Below are 16,997 nucleotides of genomic sequence, written 5' to 3' on the forward strand. Positions count from 1 at the left end.
TTGCAAAATGAAGCCACCTCACTGGAAAACAACTGTCATCCAGAAATGCTGCTGGATGCACCAAGATGGCTATTGAATTAGCAAGTGCCATAAGAACAAAGTAGAGAACATCCCAGTATTTGAAGTACAACGGCACTCGCTAAAGCTCATACCTCCGCCAGGTTGAACAATTTACGTTTTGTGTCCCACCGATATGCCAGATCTGCATCCGAACCTTAACCCAAATCTTACCAGCTTGTGTTGTCACCGAACCAACTCATCCACCAAGTGTTGTCATATCCGTCCACAACTTTTTGAGATATCGTGCTTATATGTCGTTTTTGGCCCTATCTTTCAATGGTGAAGATTTCGCTTTAAAATTCTACTATTTGGATCCGGATCTGGATCTTCACCAAAGTCAAATTGATTCAACCTTGTCACCACCAAATTTCGTCCGGATCCGTCCTCAACCTTTTAAGATATTCTGCTCACAGACAAACAAACAGGCAGACAACAGGGTGAAAACATAACATCCATCTGGCATCCACCTTTGATGGTGGAAGTAATGATTAGAAGGGGTGAGAAGGGTGGTTAAATGTTACAAACACAACCTACACATCGCTTTAAAGGGAATTTTACTGCTCATCTAACGACATCAATTTCGATCGTGAAAGATGAGTTTGTAGAAAATAATGTTACCATCTAAGCTAACTTGTCGAAATATCCCCCCTCAGAAAAAATTTCAAACAAGCGATTTAGATCCATATGCAGTACGTATATAGTTGTTCCGATTGACAACAAAACATATTTCGAATACATCTTTTTCACTTGTTCAACTCTCCAGTCGTGGCCAAAAATATTGGCACCCTTGCACTTTTTTCAAATGACTCACAAGTTTCTCTAAAACTAAGTTGAAATTAACAAAAGTATTTGGTCTCCACAATTCTTTATTTCATTGTTAATATTACAGAACCTTTGTTTTTTATTCAGAACTTAATATATCCTTTTAAATCAGAGAATAAAAAAGAATGGCATTGAAAAAATTATTGACACCCTCGACTTAATATTTGGTAGCACGGCTTTTGGACAAAATAACTGCAGTCAAGCACTTCCTCTAGCCATGAATGAGCTTCCTACACCTATCTACTGGCAGTTTGGCCCACTCTTCTTGTGCAAACTGCTCAAGTTCTCCCAGATTTCAAGGGTCCTTCTCCCAACTTCTGTTTTCAGATCTCCCCACAGGTGTTCAATGGGATTTAGATCTGGGGACTCTTTGCTGACCACTTCAGAACAGTCCAGCGTTTTGTCTTGAACCATTCCCAGGTGCTTTATGAAGTGTGTTTGGGGTCATTGTGCTGCTGCAAGACCCATGACCTTCGATGGAGCCCCAGCTTTCTGACACTGGGTTGAACATTGCGCTCCAAAATACCTTGGTAATCTCCTGATTTAATGACGCCATGCACACATTCAAGGTACCCAGTGCCAGAGGCAGCACAGCAACCCCAAAACATCACTGAACCTCCTCCATGTTTGACTGTAGGGAAGGTGCTCTTTTATTTGAAGGCTTCATTTTGTTTTCTGTAAACATAGAGATGATGTGCTTTACCAAAGCTCTAATTTGGTCTCATCTGTCCACAGGACATTCTCCCAGAAGGATTTTGGCTTGTTCATGTGTGTTTTGGAAAACTCCAGTCAGGCTTTCTTAGCAGTGGGGTCCTCCTGGGTCTCCTACCATAGAATCCCCTTTCATTGTGTGAGCGACAGATGGTGCGAGTTCAAACTGTTGTACCATGTGTCTTAAGGTCAGCTTGAATCTGTTTGGCAGTTGATCAAGGTGATTTATCCACCATTCGAACAATCCTTCGCTGCAATCTTCGATCAATTTTTCTCTTGCGGCCACGTCCAGGGAGGTTGCCTGCAGTGCCATGGGTCTTAAACTTCCTGATAACATTACGTACGGTGGACACAGGAACATCAATGTCTCTGGAGATGGACTTGTGGCCTTTAGATTGTCCATGCTTGGCTACAATCTCGTGTCTGACCTCCTCAGACAATTCTCTGGTTTTCTTTCTCTTCTCCATGCTCATTGCGGTACACACAGTGACACAAAACAGCAGAATGACTCCTTTTCTCTATTCAAACTGGTTGAATGAGTTATTTTTATATTGCGGGCACCTGCAACTCACCATAGGTGAGTTCAATTCCAAAGTAAACGAGAATCACCTGCTTGAAATCGAATGATTTCGAACAACTTATAAAAGGTGTAAATAATATTGTCTGGGCCATTTTAGGATTTCTTTGTGGAATATGCGAAGATTTAGGAATTTTTTCACCTTTTTTTGTTTGTTTTTTCCTCCGCAAACCAAAGAAATGCATATATGGATACCAAAAGATTTTTTTTATTTCAAAAATTTTCTGGAAGAAATGTTGCATTATTTTAAAAACGTGCAAGGGCCTTATATCCTCTCACCGCAGGCAGGTTAGTGGTCTTTCTGTCTTCTACCGACTCCTCTCCGGCCTAGCTCCCCCATCTCTGTCTGTGCTCTGTCCCCCCAATATTCCTACAGGTCGCACAAGATCTGCCTGCAACCGTCTTCTGCTGAAACTGCCAAAATCTAGGCTCTCTGCTCACCTTCTATTTCATTCCTCTTTTCTCCCACCTCTGGAACAAACCCCCACACTCTCTTAAATTCCACTCCTCCCTCCAGGTATTTAAAACAGCTGTTTACTACCATCTCTTATCTTCCCCCTTCCAAAACCTTTATTTTCTACCCCCGTTAATACACCTCAAATTCACCTCCTTAAATCGCCGACTTCATTCCTGAAATTCCTGGTAGTCTCAATTTATTTTATACCTTGTACACCTTCCCCCTCGCCCTTCCCCCCAGCCCTCTGCCTTCCACAGATCTCCCGATGTCCCTGTTCTCGACTGTTGTGCTTGTGTGCCTCCTTCTCTCTCCCCATCTTGTCTCCCACTCCCTTTATTAGATATTAAATGTGTCTGTTTATGTTTTTTACGTTTAATGTGCTTGCTTTTACATGAGCGTTGATGTTGTATACAAAAAAAAAAAAGAACAAAAAAGAGGAGGGCCAATATTTTGGGTCACGACTGTATGTGGGCTGCTCTAGATTGGAACACCAAACAATTTATATATTCTGGCCCATGATGGAAAAACATTCATTATTTTTTCCCCAAAAACATTACAACATTATGTTCATTTTTGTTGATATTTCTGTTCAATATGTAGGAGCTTGATAAATAAAATGTTTGTCTCTAAGCATGTTCTTAATTGTGGTAGTCCAATGGATGTACATTACATCCCAGACAACGCTGGGTGGCTTTGGAGGGAAAGGGTGGAGGAGGGAGAGGAAGGGGTGAGATGAGCGACCTGGCGTTGCCTAGCAACGCAAGGTTGGGGAATGAGTGGGGTGGGACTCCGAAGGGAGAGACTGGGTGGAGGTGGCAGGAGGGAGGTGAAGGGATGGGGTGAGTGGGATGGTGAGAGGGTGGGGAAGGGGTGGGAAGAGGAGGGAAAAGGGTGGAGGAGGGAGGGGTTGGGTGGAAGGAGGGAGGGGTTGGGTGGAAGGAGGGAGGGGTTGGGTGGAAGGAGGGAGGGGAAGGGTGGAGGAAGGAGGAGAATGGATGAGATGAGGGATCCGGCGTTGCCCAGCAACGCAAGGTGGGGGAATGTGTGTGGTGGGACTCTGAATGGAGGGACTGGGTGGAGGTTGCAGGAGGGGGGTGGAAGGTGCATGGGAGTCCGGAGGGAGGGCGGATGGCGTGGGAAGAGGAGGGAAAAGGGTGGAGGAGGGAGGAAGAGGGTGGATAGAGGGAGGGAAAGGGTGGACTTGAGAGGAGGGGGGGGGGGGAGGGTGGGGTGGGAGCTTGTAAGGAGTGGGAGTGGGAAGGAAAGTGGTGAGAGAAGGGAGAGATGGAAGAGGCGTATTATTATCTCGATAATAATTTAATGTCAATGACAGAAATTGCATGCTTTGTTTGGGTATAAATATTGCAAATTTTCTTGTTGTACTTTCAGGTGCAGTTTGATCTGAGTTTGGCCCGGGGCTTAGACTACTACACGGGTGCAATATTTGAAGCCACACTCCTCGCTCCAGAGAACGCTGTACGCCAGGATGATGGATCAGCACCTAGTGGTGTAGGGAGTGTTGCAGGGGGCGGCCGGTACGATGGCTTGGTTGGGATGTTTGACGCCAAAGGGCGCCGCGTGCCCTGTGTGGGCGTAAGCATTGGCATTGAAAGGATTTTCTCCATTTTGGAACAGCGCAGTGAGGTGTGGCCACGTAGAACTTTTGACATTTCACCTGAGTCACATATATTGCTTTTGATTTTAAAAGGAAGCACTTGGTAATATTAATTGGTAATAATATTAATGATGTTCTTTAAAATGCTGGTAATGCTTGCAAGAGTGGAATTTGGAATTCTATATACGGACATTTTCTTTTCTTTCTATCACCTTCATTCCACTTGAAATTCATCATCTGTTTTATCACATTTGCTTGAAATGTGGTAATAGGAAGAATTTCTGTCACCATCGTAGTAAAAACCTTTTTATGGGCTCGTCGTATTTTTCTTCAAATCGTTGTATATCGTACCCTTGATTTTTCCACGTTTCTTTCCCACTTCTTCTAGGGTCAGTCAGTTCGAACAACAGAGACCCAGGTGTTGGTGGCATCAGCTCAGAAAGGCCTTTTTGATGAGCGCCTCAGGCTCCTCAAAGAGCTGTGGGCCGCCGGAATAAAGGTAAGCCGGGCCGCATTGTTATTACTCAAGGTGCATTGGAGAAACTTCGGTGCGAGGTAGGATTCCTGGCAGTAAGGATTCCTATTTCGTAAACAACTACCTTCCGTTGGGATGCAAGTTTCTTTTCGATCCCCGATAGTCTCATCCTTTATTCCAGGTGTGTCACACATTGATAATGACAATACACTTGCAACTTGGATTTTCGGCAAGGCCTTGCATGAAATGTTTAGAAGTGCGTAGACTGGAAGTGCATAGACCGGTACCGGTCAAAAACAGGGATTTACCGAGTAGGTACCGGTACCATTTGGGTCGCGAGGGGAATCTGATTTCAAATTTTGGATCGTGGACCAAAAAGTTTCGGAACCACTGGTCTTTTGGTTGGGCCAGGAATTTGTAATTTATTCATGGTATCGGTGATAGTTTGCCTACTCTTCACAAAGGACACCGTGTTATCCTTAACGTCCACCAACTTATCCCAGCAGATGGGACGCCCAGTTTAATGTCCATCAGAGGGATGGCAAATATATTGATGAATCACCTTGCCTGTGAAATACCCACATGCAATACGCTATCCTCCAGTGAGAGTCACAAGACAAAGTAGAACGGAACTCAGTAGAGCGCATACCTCTTCCAGGTTGAACAAGTGAACAGTTTACGTTTTGTATCCCACTGATAGGCCGGATCCCAATCCGGAACTTCACCAAAATCGAATGAATTCTTCTTAGTATTACACCAAACCTGTCCGTCAGGTTTCGTCTGAAACCGTCTAACTTTTTGAGATATGCTGCTCACAGACAGACGACAGTCAGACAAACAGTAGTGAAAACATAACCTTGTTTGTCCACCTTCGGTGGGAGAGGGAATGATGCCTAAATAGTGTTTAATTGCTGTAAAATGAAATGATCGGCATTGATATTCAAGCAGTAGCCTAATTCGTCTTGGACTAACTATAGTTGCTATAATGTCATAGTATAGTTTACAATATTTTTTGTCAATATGAAGTTTATCTAAACCTGATGCAAATGTAAAATTTTGCAAAACGTTTGAGAAGATGATTAATTTATTATGGAGTAGCTTTTTGGAAGGGGTGGCAGGTTGGTGGAGATAGGGAGGGGGCAGTTGTGGAGCAGTGGATGAGGAATTGAGAACATCCGGATTGTAAAGAACAGTTCTTCTGTGTTCAGCATAGCACTTGCATACCTTTAGGGTGCAACACTGAAATATCGGCATGCATTTCTTCAGGCAGAGACCAGCTATCGTATTTCGCCCAAGCTACTGAGCCAGTTGCAGCAAGCTGAGCAGTCTGGCATCCCACTGGTGGCTCTCCTTGGCACTGAGGAGCTGGCAGCTGGCACAGTCCGACTTCGCACCGTGGCAACTCGCCAGGAGGTAACACCACACTAGAAGGGTTTGCAGCGATTGTTTTCCGATTCAAGTCCATGACAATTGGTGGCACGTAACTCACACACGCACACGTGCACACACTTCCTGTTGCACGACACCCCATTTTCAGCTCATTTGGAACGTAGTTCCGGGGAGCTTGTGGGATGGCCCGTCGTCCGTCCTTCCGTCAGTCAGTCAGTCAGTCACTCCGTCCGTCCGTCCGTCCGTCAACACTTGCAACTTTTTATCTGAAACTGCTGATGGGATTGTGACCAAACTTGGCTGAAATGATATTTGGTATGTTGGAACTCAAGTTCGTTCATTGTATTAAAACGAATTGGGGTCTATGGGGGTCTACCGGGGGTCCAAGTCGTTTCAGGTTTGACCAACACCCCCCTCTCCCACCCCCAAAATAGAACCAAAATAGAAGAAAATAGATATTTGCCTTCTTCTCAGAAACTACACATACAATTTTGATGAAACGTAACCACAACCTTCATCACCCATGATGCACCAAAGTGTGTTCATGACATTAAGAAAATCAGGATCTAAGGAAGTCTATGATGGGGAGCGATCAAAGTGGTCCAGCTTCGACCCCCCATATCCCTCCCCCCTCCCCACCCCCCCCCCCCCCCCAAAATAGGTATTTGCTCTCTTCTCAGAAAAAAACCACCTTTAGAGGCCATTTTCCCCCGCAAAGCGGGGGTTGGCCTTTTTCGGGCACCGTAGTTGTTGTTGTTTTTGTTGGTCCCCTTTTTGAAGCAATGTTTTACGGCCGGATGCCCTTCCTGCCGACAACCCTTTTTGTCGCCTTTTACGACAAGCAGGGAATTACCAGTGAACTGGTACTCCATTAGCCGACCTCGGAAGGATGACAGGCTGAGTCAACCCCCCTGGCGTTAATTCAGCGATCGACCGGGATTCGAACCAGGATCCTAGGATCCTAAGCTGGCACCCTAGCCGCTAGCCCAACACCAGGGCTCCATGTTTATTTCTTCTCAGAAACTACACACACAATTTTGATGAAGCTTGACCACAACCTTCATCACCGATGATTCACCAAAGTTTGTTCAGTTTATTCCCAACTTGATTTTATCTGTGATATATGTCTTGTCGTAATTGTTCTCTCTATCTCTCTCTTCCCCTCCCTCTCCTCTATCTCTCTCTCCCTCCCTTTTCTTTGTCTCTCCTTCTCTCTCTAGGTTGAAATACCACGTGAAAAGATCGTGGAGGTGATTTCTAAAAGTTGAATCCATCAAACTAAAATACATACATATAAACAGGATTGATAAAGGATTTGGCACAGGCCCGCAATGAACCAGGGCTGTTGCTGTGGGGCTTTTTCTCAGGCTGGTGTTTCTCATCCTGTTTACAAAAATACTTCTACATAAAATTATTGCAACTGCAAATGTTCAAAATAAAGCCACTATAGCAAAAATATATTTTGGCCAAATCCTTTTTTTTTTTTTTTTTTTTTTTTTTTTTGCTGATGCAGCTTTTCAGGGCCTCTGTTATTATCACATAGAGTCATAGACCTTCCCCCCTTTTGCTGCGTCTGTAATATGTAGATGATTCCTTCAAAATATGGGTCTCATTTTACCCTTTGGTTGTCGTTTCTACGTTTTGAATGCAAATCGTGTTTTTTGAGTGCATATCAGGATGTTTTATTGTCAGAAGAGGGAGTGTACCATTTTATCCACTGCATTAATTTGCTAAGTGATGTATTCGTGGAAAGCAACATATTTGTCAGCTTGTCGGTCTCTGGCATCATATTTCACTTAAAAATTGAAGTCCACAGATCCACTTTCTCAGGCCACTGCTGATTTTATTTATTTATTTGTTGATCTATGACATCAACCTTCTTTCTGGCCCCATGAACTACCACTTGTGTCAGTGTGCAGAATATTATACTGTATGCATACTGTACACTGTCACTCCATTGACGGGAAGGCTGCCGGTGAGTAATTATTTGCTGATGTCGAAAATCTTGTCTTGCACCTGAAACGTGACATTCCACCGATCAAGCGTTTGTTCAGATGGCATTTTCTTTCAGGGCACAGTACAAACCTAATCCTTTTGTTTCATTAACTAGTACAACTGTACTTACTTGAAACACGAATATTTGGATGAATTCATTTTCTTTATCATGTTCATCAAGTCATTTTATAGACTGGGAAATAAACCAAACAGTTTGCTTAAATGACGTCCCACGTGACATGCCTTGAGCATTTCCAGTCCAGAGGGCAAGATCTAATCAGGTCTGATTTTATCCCTCTATGCCTGATTGCAATCAGATGTAAAGGTATTTTGTCTTGTTGTACACCGTTGTTGTACATAAAAACATTGCCTCAAACAGGGAACCATGATTGTCATGGGGCCCGCAAGGCTAACCCCCGCTCTAGCGGGGAAAATGGCCTTAAAACGATCATTCATTCATTTATTGTACACCGCCCCTTTCCTATTCCATCTCCAGGCACTGCATGACATCATTGCCGGGCACCGAATGGGGCCTTGCGATGATGCATGCTGAAAGGGAGTACTCAGTTTTCACTCCGTTTGTTTGTTTGTTTATTTATTGATTGATCAATTTTTTTTTTTTTTCAATTAATGAATTATTTAATTAATTTTCAATATAATATGAAAATACCCTTCAGAGAAATAATATAGTCACTGCTTCGGATGAAATACTGGTGGTGGACGTGTGCTATTAGGGCTGTTGGGTATAATTTCGGTATAATTAGGTATAATTGATTAAGAAATTATTTTATGATTTTTTTTTTTTTTAATTATGCAATGAATCGATTAATTAATTGTACACCTCTCCCTCCCAAAACCGTCTATATGTGCTGCACAGCGGTATCGCCGGGCAGCGAAGGCACCCCGGCAATATCGTGCTGGAGGATATTTATTTATTTTGCTTGGGGCGGTGTACTTTGAATGTATCTGTACTTGTTTTTTTGTTTGTCCGGGATATATCTCAGCCATCCTTTCAGCTAGGAAGCTGAAATTTCGGCACAATATTGAGCACGTCCTTTGCCAAAAACGGTATTTTTTTATTTTTAAATAGTCAATTAATTGATTACTTAATTAATTATTATCGGTTTATTAATTATTATCAACTAGGAAGCTGTTGTTTGGACATGACAATGACCAAGTGATTTGGCTGTAAAGGATATTTTTGATTTAATGATGAATCAATTAATCGATTAATTATTTCATTATTTTATTAATGGGATGGTTAATTAATTTTTTTTCAAGTTACAGATTCAGATGAAACGGTGGTGGTTTAGGTATTCTATTAGCCAGTTGATTAATAATTTAACTATTTTACGATTATTATTTATTTATTTTTGGTATTAATCACTTTTTTTTTTTCTTTCTCATCTGGGCAATATCTCAGGCACCTTTTGAGCGAGGAAGCTGATATTCGGACATGCAGCAATGGCCAATTGATTTGGCTATAAAGGATATTTTTGATTTATCGATTAATCAATTAATCTATTTATTATATTTATTGATTAGTCAATTAATCAATTGATTCTTTTTTCCGATTAATGACTTGATTTTCAAAAAGTTTCAGCTTCGGATGAAACACTGGTGGTTGAGGTATGCTATTAGCCAATTGATTAAGAAATTATTTTATGATTACCATTTATTGATTTTAATTGTATAATTAATCAATTATTGTACACCTCTCCCTCCCAATACCGTCTCTATGTTCTGCACAGCGGCATCGCCGGGCGCCAAAGGCACCCCGGAAATGCTGCGCGCTGGAGGATGTTATTTATTTATTTATTTGGCATGGGGGTGGTGTACTTTGAATGTACTTGTTTCTTTCATTGTCTGTCTGTCTGTTTGTGAGCAGGATACCTCAAAACTTTGTGGACGAATTCAGACGAAACTATGTGGACAGGTTGTGTGTGTGACGAGGCCAAATTGATTCGATTTTGGTGAGGATCCGGATACTATAATTTTCTAAAGTTATTCTCTTAAGTGATTTAAGTGAGGTTATTGGTGGTCAACGTGGAAGTAAGCTCGTCCTGACGTCACACAGTGCTCGTCTCGCCGAATATGGCGACTGACAAGCGTAGGAAGAACTGTGGTAGCCAATGTTTTACGATAAATTGCAATAACTCTACCGTCCCTGGAAGAAAACAGGGTCTGTCCTTCTTCAGGTGAGTAGTTGTACATTATTTAGTATTTTTTCATCGATGATATGTAGTTGATTTGTAGGTTTCATTACCTTTGGGGGCAAAATTACATGTCTGCTGAATGGGCCCAGGAGATGAGCGAATGGATCTGTGACTTAATTTCATTAATCATTAATCAGGAATCAATGACTGTTGTCTAATCTCACAGTCTCTATGTCTGATGACAGTTTTTCTTATACTTTTCAGTTTTCCCTCATTCGATCCAAAAATTAATGATTCGAAGAAGAGTGTCTATGAGGCATGGATCAGAGATTGCGGGAGAAGTGACCAGAAGCCATCCAAATATCAGCGGAGTGCTCTGATCACATTGAAACCAATCGTATGGAGGTCCAACGTCACAAATCAATGTGGTCCGGGAGAAAAATAAGAATCCTGCATCCTGAACAGAACGCATTTGATATCGCAAGTGGTAACTATCATCGGTGGGGAGAGGTTGTTTGATGAGGAACATGAGAAACAATCACGTGTTGGGATCCATAACCATTCAGTAGATCAAATCCGCATCATCGAGAGAACCTTCTATGAGATCTGTGCACATCACATCTCATCCCTATAGAATGCGGACATAAAGAATGAAGCTTTCCACAACAGAAAAAAAGCTCTTGAAATATTATATTCATGGGTCAGTAATTCAATGAGGTGAAATGTCTTTGGGGCCTGAAATTTGGTTTGTTATAACCAAGAGTTCGTTGTATCCAAATTTCTCAGAAGGAAACTACTATTGCGTGAAGCTTGGTCTTAGTAATTGTTTCATTATATCCGAGAGCTTGTTATAAGCGGGGTTTGATACATAACGAGGTTTGACTTTTATGTTCATGAAAAAATGTCTCCCATCCGGATATTCTGTGGTCATTACACTACCGGTCAAAAGTTTTCGAACACCTCAATTTTTCCAGTTTTTATTGAAATGTACGCAGTTTAATGTCTCGATGTACTCTGAAATGAAGCATAGAACAAATAAACAATTGGAGATAAAAAAGAAATCATAGAACCATTTTGTTTAACAAAATTAAAATTAAATTTTTGACTCAGCAAAGTAGCCACCTTTTGCAGATATAACCGTCGAACACACTCGTGGGATTCTTTCGACAATGGAAATCAAATATTGTTCGGGAAGTTATTCCCAATTGAACAATATTTCCCGAAATCAAATATTGTTTCCCGAACAATATTTCCCGAACTTCCCGAACAATATTTGATCCCAATATCCCAAGATTTCTGAAATGAAGCATAGAACAAATAAACAATTGGAGATAAAAAAGAAATCATAGAACCATTTTGTTTAACAAAATTAAAATTAAATTTTTGACTCAGCAAAGTAGCCACCTTTTGCAGATATAACCGTCGAACACACTCGTGGGATTCTTTCTACAATGGAAATCAAATATTGTTCGGGAAGTTCTTCCCAACACTATTGCAGAAGTTCCCACAAATATGTTGCACTTGTAGGTTGCTTTGCTTTCACCCTTCTGTCCAGTTCATCCCAAACCATCTCGATGGGGTTTAAGTCTGGAGACTGTGCTGGCCATGAAATTTCCATGATTTGAAGCCTACCGTCTTGTTCTTTTCCTCGAAGGTAGTTTTGACATAGCCTGGAGGTGTGTTTAGGGTCATTATCTTGCTGTAGGATGAACCCCTGACCAACTAGGCATATACCAGAGGGTATTGCATGGCGCTGCAAAATGCTGTGGTAGCCCTTTTGGTTCAGGGTGCCAGTCACTCTGTGCAAGTCGCCGACTCTGGATCCAGCAAAAGAGTGGCCAGACGGAAGCCCAACAGTTCAATCTTGGTTTCATCAGACCACAGAATCTTGTTTCTCACAGTCTGAGAGTCCACCAGGTGCTTTTTTGCAAACTCCAAGTGGGCTTTCATGTGTCTTTCACTGAGGAGAGGCTTCCGTCTGGTCACTCTGCCATAAAGCCCAGATCGGTGGAGTGTTGCAGTGATGGTTGTCCTTCTGGAAGTTGCTCCCATTTCCACACAGGAGCTCTGGAGCTCAGCCAGAGTGACCATCGGGTTCTTGGTCAGTGGTCACCTCTCTTACCAAGGCCCTTCTCCCCCGATTGCTCAGTTTGGCCGGGCGGCCAGCTCTAGGAAGAGTCCTGGTTGATCCAAACTTCTTCCATTTAAGAATTATGGAGGCCACTGTGCTCTTGGGAACCTTCAATGCAGCAGAATTTTTTTTTGTAGGCTTCCCCAGATCTGTGCCTCGACACAATCCTGTCTCTGAGCTGAATATGGTATGAATACTTAAGTCCAATGGATGGAGGTCCTCAATGCCAAACAGGAAATTAGAGCTGTCTCCCTTGACATATCACGTGCCTTCGATACGGTCTGTCACCCCGCTCTGCTCACCAAACTCTCCTCCTTTGGTATCCATGGAAATCTCCACGCATGGCTGGCGGACTTCCTCTCTAGTCGTAATCAACATGTGGCCCTGAATGGGTTTCTCTCATCTCCTCTTCCTGTTCAGGCTGGAGTTCCCCAAGGCAGTGTTCTGGGCCCTATGCTTTTTCTGGTCTTCATCAATGATCTCTCTGACTCTCTTGAAAATCCTCTCTATCTCTTTGCTGATGACTCTACTCTCTGTCGCTCCATTCTTCATCCCTCAGATCGGCAGTCTGCAGCCTCCTCACTCTCCGCAGACCTGGGCAAAATCACAGACTGGGCAAACAAGTGGAACATGTCTTTCAATCCTGACAAATCTCACACTCTTACGATGTCTCTCCGAAAAGACCGACTGGACAACCCTCCCATCCACTTTCTGAATAATCTTCTCCAAGAAGTTCTGTCACTCAAGCTTTTAGGTCTCACTATCTGCCATGATCTTTCCTGGGAAAACCACATTTCAAATCTGGCCTCCAAAGCCAGTCGCCGACTGGGCATTCTCCGTCGTGCGAAGTCCTTCCTCAGCACACCTGAGCTCCTCACCACATACAAGGCTTTCATCCGCAGCTCAATGGAATACGGCTCTCCCCTCTGGGCTGGTGCTCCTGCCTCACATCTATCTCGTCTTCATGCTGTTGAAACCAAAGCGTTCAGAATCATTGGAATCTCCCGCGATGAAGCTAACTCCAAGGGCCTTTCACTCACTCACCGCAGGCAGGTTGGTGGTCTTTCCGTCTTCTACCGACTCCTCTCTGGCCTTGCCCCCCCAGCTCTCTCTGGGCTCTGTCTCCCAAATATTCCTACAGGTCGCACAAGATCTGCCTGCAACCCTCTCATGGTCAAACTGCCAAAATCAAGACTCTCTGCTCACCTTCACTCCTTCATTCCTCTTTTCTCCCGCCTCTGGAACAAACTCCCTCACTCCCTTCAATCCCACTCCACCCTCCAGGTCTTTAAAACAGCTGTTCACCACCATCTCTTATCTTCCCCCATCCAAAACCTTGATCTTTTCTACCCCCGCTAATTTCACCCCAAATCCACTTTTTTGAAATACCAACTTCTGTCCTGGAAGTCCTTGGTGTCCTTGTGTTTTATACTTCTCCCACCCTCCCCCCCCCCCCCCCCCTCCCACGCCTCCACCGCCCAAGCCCTCTTCCTCCCACACATCTCCCTGCTCTCAAATGTTGTGTCTGTGTGCTTCCCCTTCTCTCCCCATCTTGTCTTCCGTTCCCTCTTTTTATATATTTTGTTTGTCTGGTTGATTTGTTTGTGAAATAAATGTCAGCTCTTTCACGAGCCTCGATTCAGTATACAAAAACAAAAAAAAACAAAAAAAAAACAATGTGATATTTCAGTTTTTTCTTTGTAATAAATTTGCAAAACTTTCCAAAATCCTGTTTTCTCTTTGTCATTATTTGGTATTGAGTGCAGATTGATGAGAGAAAAAATGAATTTAAACGATTTCAGCATACGGCTGCAACATAACAAAATGTGAAAAAAGTGAAGGGGTCTGAATACTTTATCAATGCACTGTGCATTGCTGCAGAATAGCTGTAAGTTGTTAACCCATTATTTGTTCCCTGAAGAAGTCCTTTTTTTTACCATGTAACTGTGCAATTTATATTATTTCCCCGTTTTTGCTAACCTAAACTTTTTTTTTTAACCTCGAGCAGTTTACTGCTTACCTTTGTACCATTTCAGGTTATTCACTGGACTTTAAACTGCGTAAATTTCAACAAAAACTGGAAAAATTGAGGTGTTCTAAAACTTTTGACCAGTAGTGTATAATGGATCCTGAGTTTGGGTGCATGCCTTACTTTGTATTTTTGGTTCTTTAATAATTCAATTTTGTATCACCAAGGTATATTTTCTGACACTTGGTTCACTCATTGCGGTAGTAAATGGTCGAGTGATAAAGTCTATTAGCAAAAAATGTCCCACAAACTGGTCTGGAGAAAATTCCCAATCGTAGTGTTCACAACAAGCCCCGTGATGTGGGTCCCCGTGATGTGGTTTGTAAAATGATAATAATTGAATTCCCCTACAATGAACTTCAATGCAGGAGGAGGCCATGATACTCCCCAACCGAGCGTAATGGTTGTTTCTCCATGCTCTATCCTTTTAAAATGCTGAGCTTTAAGCAAGGAGAGAGCGCGTACCATTTTTAGGCCTTGGGATGAGTTGGCCAGGGTCGGCTTTGAACTGCCGACCTCGCAGACTCAGAGCGATCGCTCTACCTACTACACCACTGAATTTAGTAGTGGCAGTGGTGGTGGTGGTGATGATGTAGATGATGATGATGCATAATTCTCGTCCATCACCTCAATTGCTCCCTTCAGCAAGTATGACGACCAACATACAATTTATTAAAGGGGATTTTTATTTTATTTTAAATAAACATACAGGATCGAGGCTCGTGAAAGAGCTAACATTTATCACACAAAAAAATCAAACAGACACACAAAACATATAATAAGGGGAGTGGGAGACAAGATGGGGAGAGAAGGGGAAGCACAATCACAACATTTGAAAGCAGGGACATCGGGGGATCTGTGGGAGGGAGAGGGCTTGGGGGGAGGAGGCGTGGGAGAAGTATAAAACACAAGGACACTGCAAGGACTTCCAGGAAAGAAGTTGGTATTTCCAAAAAAAAAAGTGGATCTGGGGTGAAATTAGCGGGGGTAGAAAAGGTCAATATTTTGGATGGGGGAAGATAGATGGGAGATGTATACAAGAGATGTATACAACTATCAGTAAATGTGTTTTGCCCGTCGGATAACATCTTTGCCATCTCCATAGTCAAACTATCACTATGATTTGTAACATTGGACCAGCTGGAACTTGCGTCTTGAAGCCTGCATGAGCATGTGTGATGAATCATGCATTTTAATATCAAATTAAGAACCTAAACAACTTTTTTACAGTATTTTGTAACACCAAGTTGAGTTTTGTTGGAGCATCTTTAATAAAAAAAAATACATCTCTGATCACACATTTGATCATACATGTGAAACGACGGTGTATGCATGACCACATCCCACACGTGCAGATTGCAAAGGGACCATCATGGTCTACATGTTCATCTACTGATAAGGGAAAGAGATAAATATGAGTTAGGTGTTGTTATATGGGATGGAAACATTAATGATGAGTTGGACGTGCAAAATAATGGTGGGCCCATCATGCATGGTAGTCAGGACATGTGTTTCCCATCTCTGTGCAAATGAATATTAATACCAAACAACTTGCATAAATACTGTGTTTATGTTTTGCAGAATAATATTATGGAGCTCTGTCACTGAAGGTGAATGGAGGTTATGTTTTCACACCTGTCTGTGTGTTTGTCTGTTTGTGAGCAGGATATCTTAAAAGGTTATGGACATATTCAGCTGAAATTTGGTGGACATGCCGGGTGTTTGACAAGGATGAAATGATTAAATTTTGGTGAAGATCCACATCCGCATCCCGATCCAGATACTATAATTTTTCAGTGATTCTTCACCATTGAGAGATGGGGCTAAAAACGATGTACAGCATGATATCTCAAAAATTGTGTGTGGTTTAGGACAAAACTTGGTAGATGAGTTGGGTAAGTGACAAGAACGAGCTGATTGGATTTTGGTTAAGATCCGTATGCAGATCCGGCCGATCAGTGAGATTGTAAATGTAAATTGTTCAGCATGGCGGAGGTATGCACTCAACTGAGTGCCATTCTAGTTATAAGTATTTTTGTCCCCCGCCCTTCCAACAAGGTCGGAGATGAGGGATATTGAAATGACCTCCATCCGACTGACCGATCGTCCATCCATGACCGATCATCTGTTTTATGTACGTATTCATGTACCGATCGTTTTAAAAACCGTTTAGCTTTAATATTGCAGATACAGTTCCTTCAGAAAGTAGTCACACCCCTTAATTTTTTCACATTTTGTTGTGTTACAGCCTGAACTTAAAATTGATGGAATTGAGATTTTTTGGTCACTGATCTACACATAACACCCTATAATGTCAATTAATTTTTATTTTTTAGAAATTTTTACCAAATAATTATAAATGAAAAGCTGAAATGTCTTGAGTCAATAAGTATTCAACCCCTTTGCTATGACACTCCAAATTGAGGTCAGGTGCATCCAATTTTCCTTGATCATCCTTGAGAGGTCTCGACAACTTGGCTGGAGTCCACCTGTGGCCAATTCAATTGATTGGACATGATTTAGAAAGAAACACACCTTTCTATATAAAATCACACAGTTGACAGACCAGAAACTCCACCA

The 16,997-nt window shown here is 42.3% G+C and overlaps 1 protein-coding gene across 1 annotated transcript in view; it reads left to right on the forward strand.

The window, feature by feature from the left end:
- LOC137414914 (histidine--tRNA ligase-like) overlaps positions 1 to 7,923 on the forward strand; it is a 49,709-nt gene extending 41,786 nt beyond the window's left edge. The window contains exons 10-13 of the mRNA XM_068100469.2: positions 4,017 to 4,271; positions 4,631 to 4,741; positions 5,984 to 6,130; positions 7,327 to 7,923. Coding sequence (XP_067956570.2) covers positions 4,017 to 4,271; positions 4,631 to 4,741; positions 5,984 to 6,130; positions 7,327 to 7,374 — 561 coding nt within the window. The 3' untranslated portion in view covers positions 7,375 to 7,923. The remainder of the gene's footprint in view (positions 1 to 4,016; positions 4,272 to 4,630; positions 4,742 to 5,983; positions 6,131 to 7,326) is intronic.
- Positions 7,924 to 16,997: the final 9,074 nt, after the last annotated feature.

This window comes from Myxine glutinosa, chromosome 4 (genome assembly GCF_964187855.1).
Source record: "Myxine glutinosa chromosome 4, kmMyxGlut1.1, whole genome shotgun sequence".
Classification (NCBI taxonomy): Eukaryota; Metazoa; Chordata; class Myxini; order Myxiniformes; family Myxinidae; genus Myxine; species Myxine glutinosa.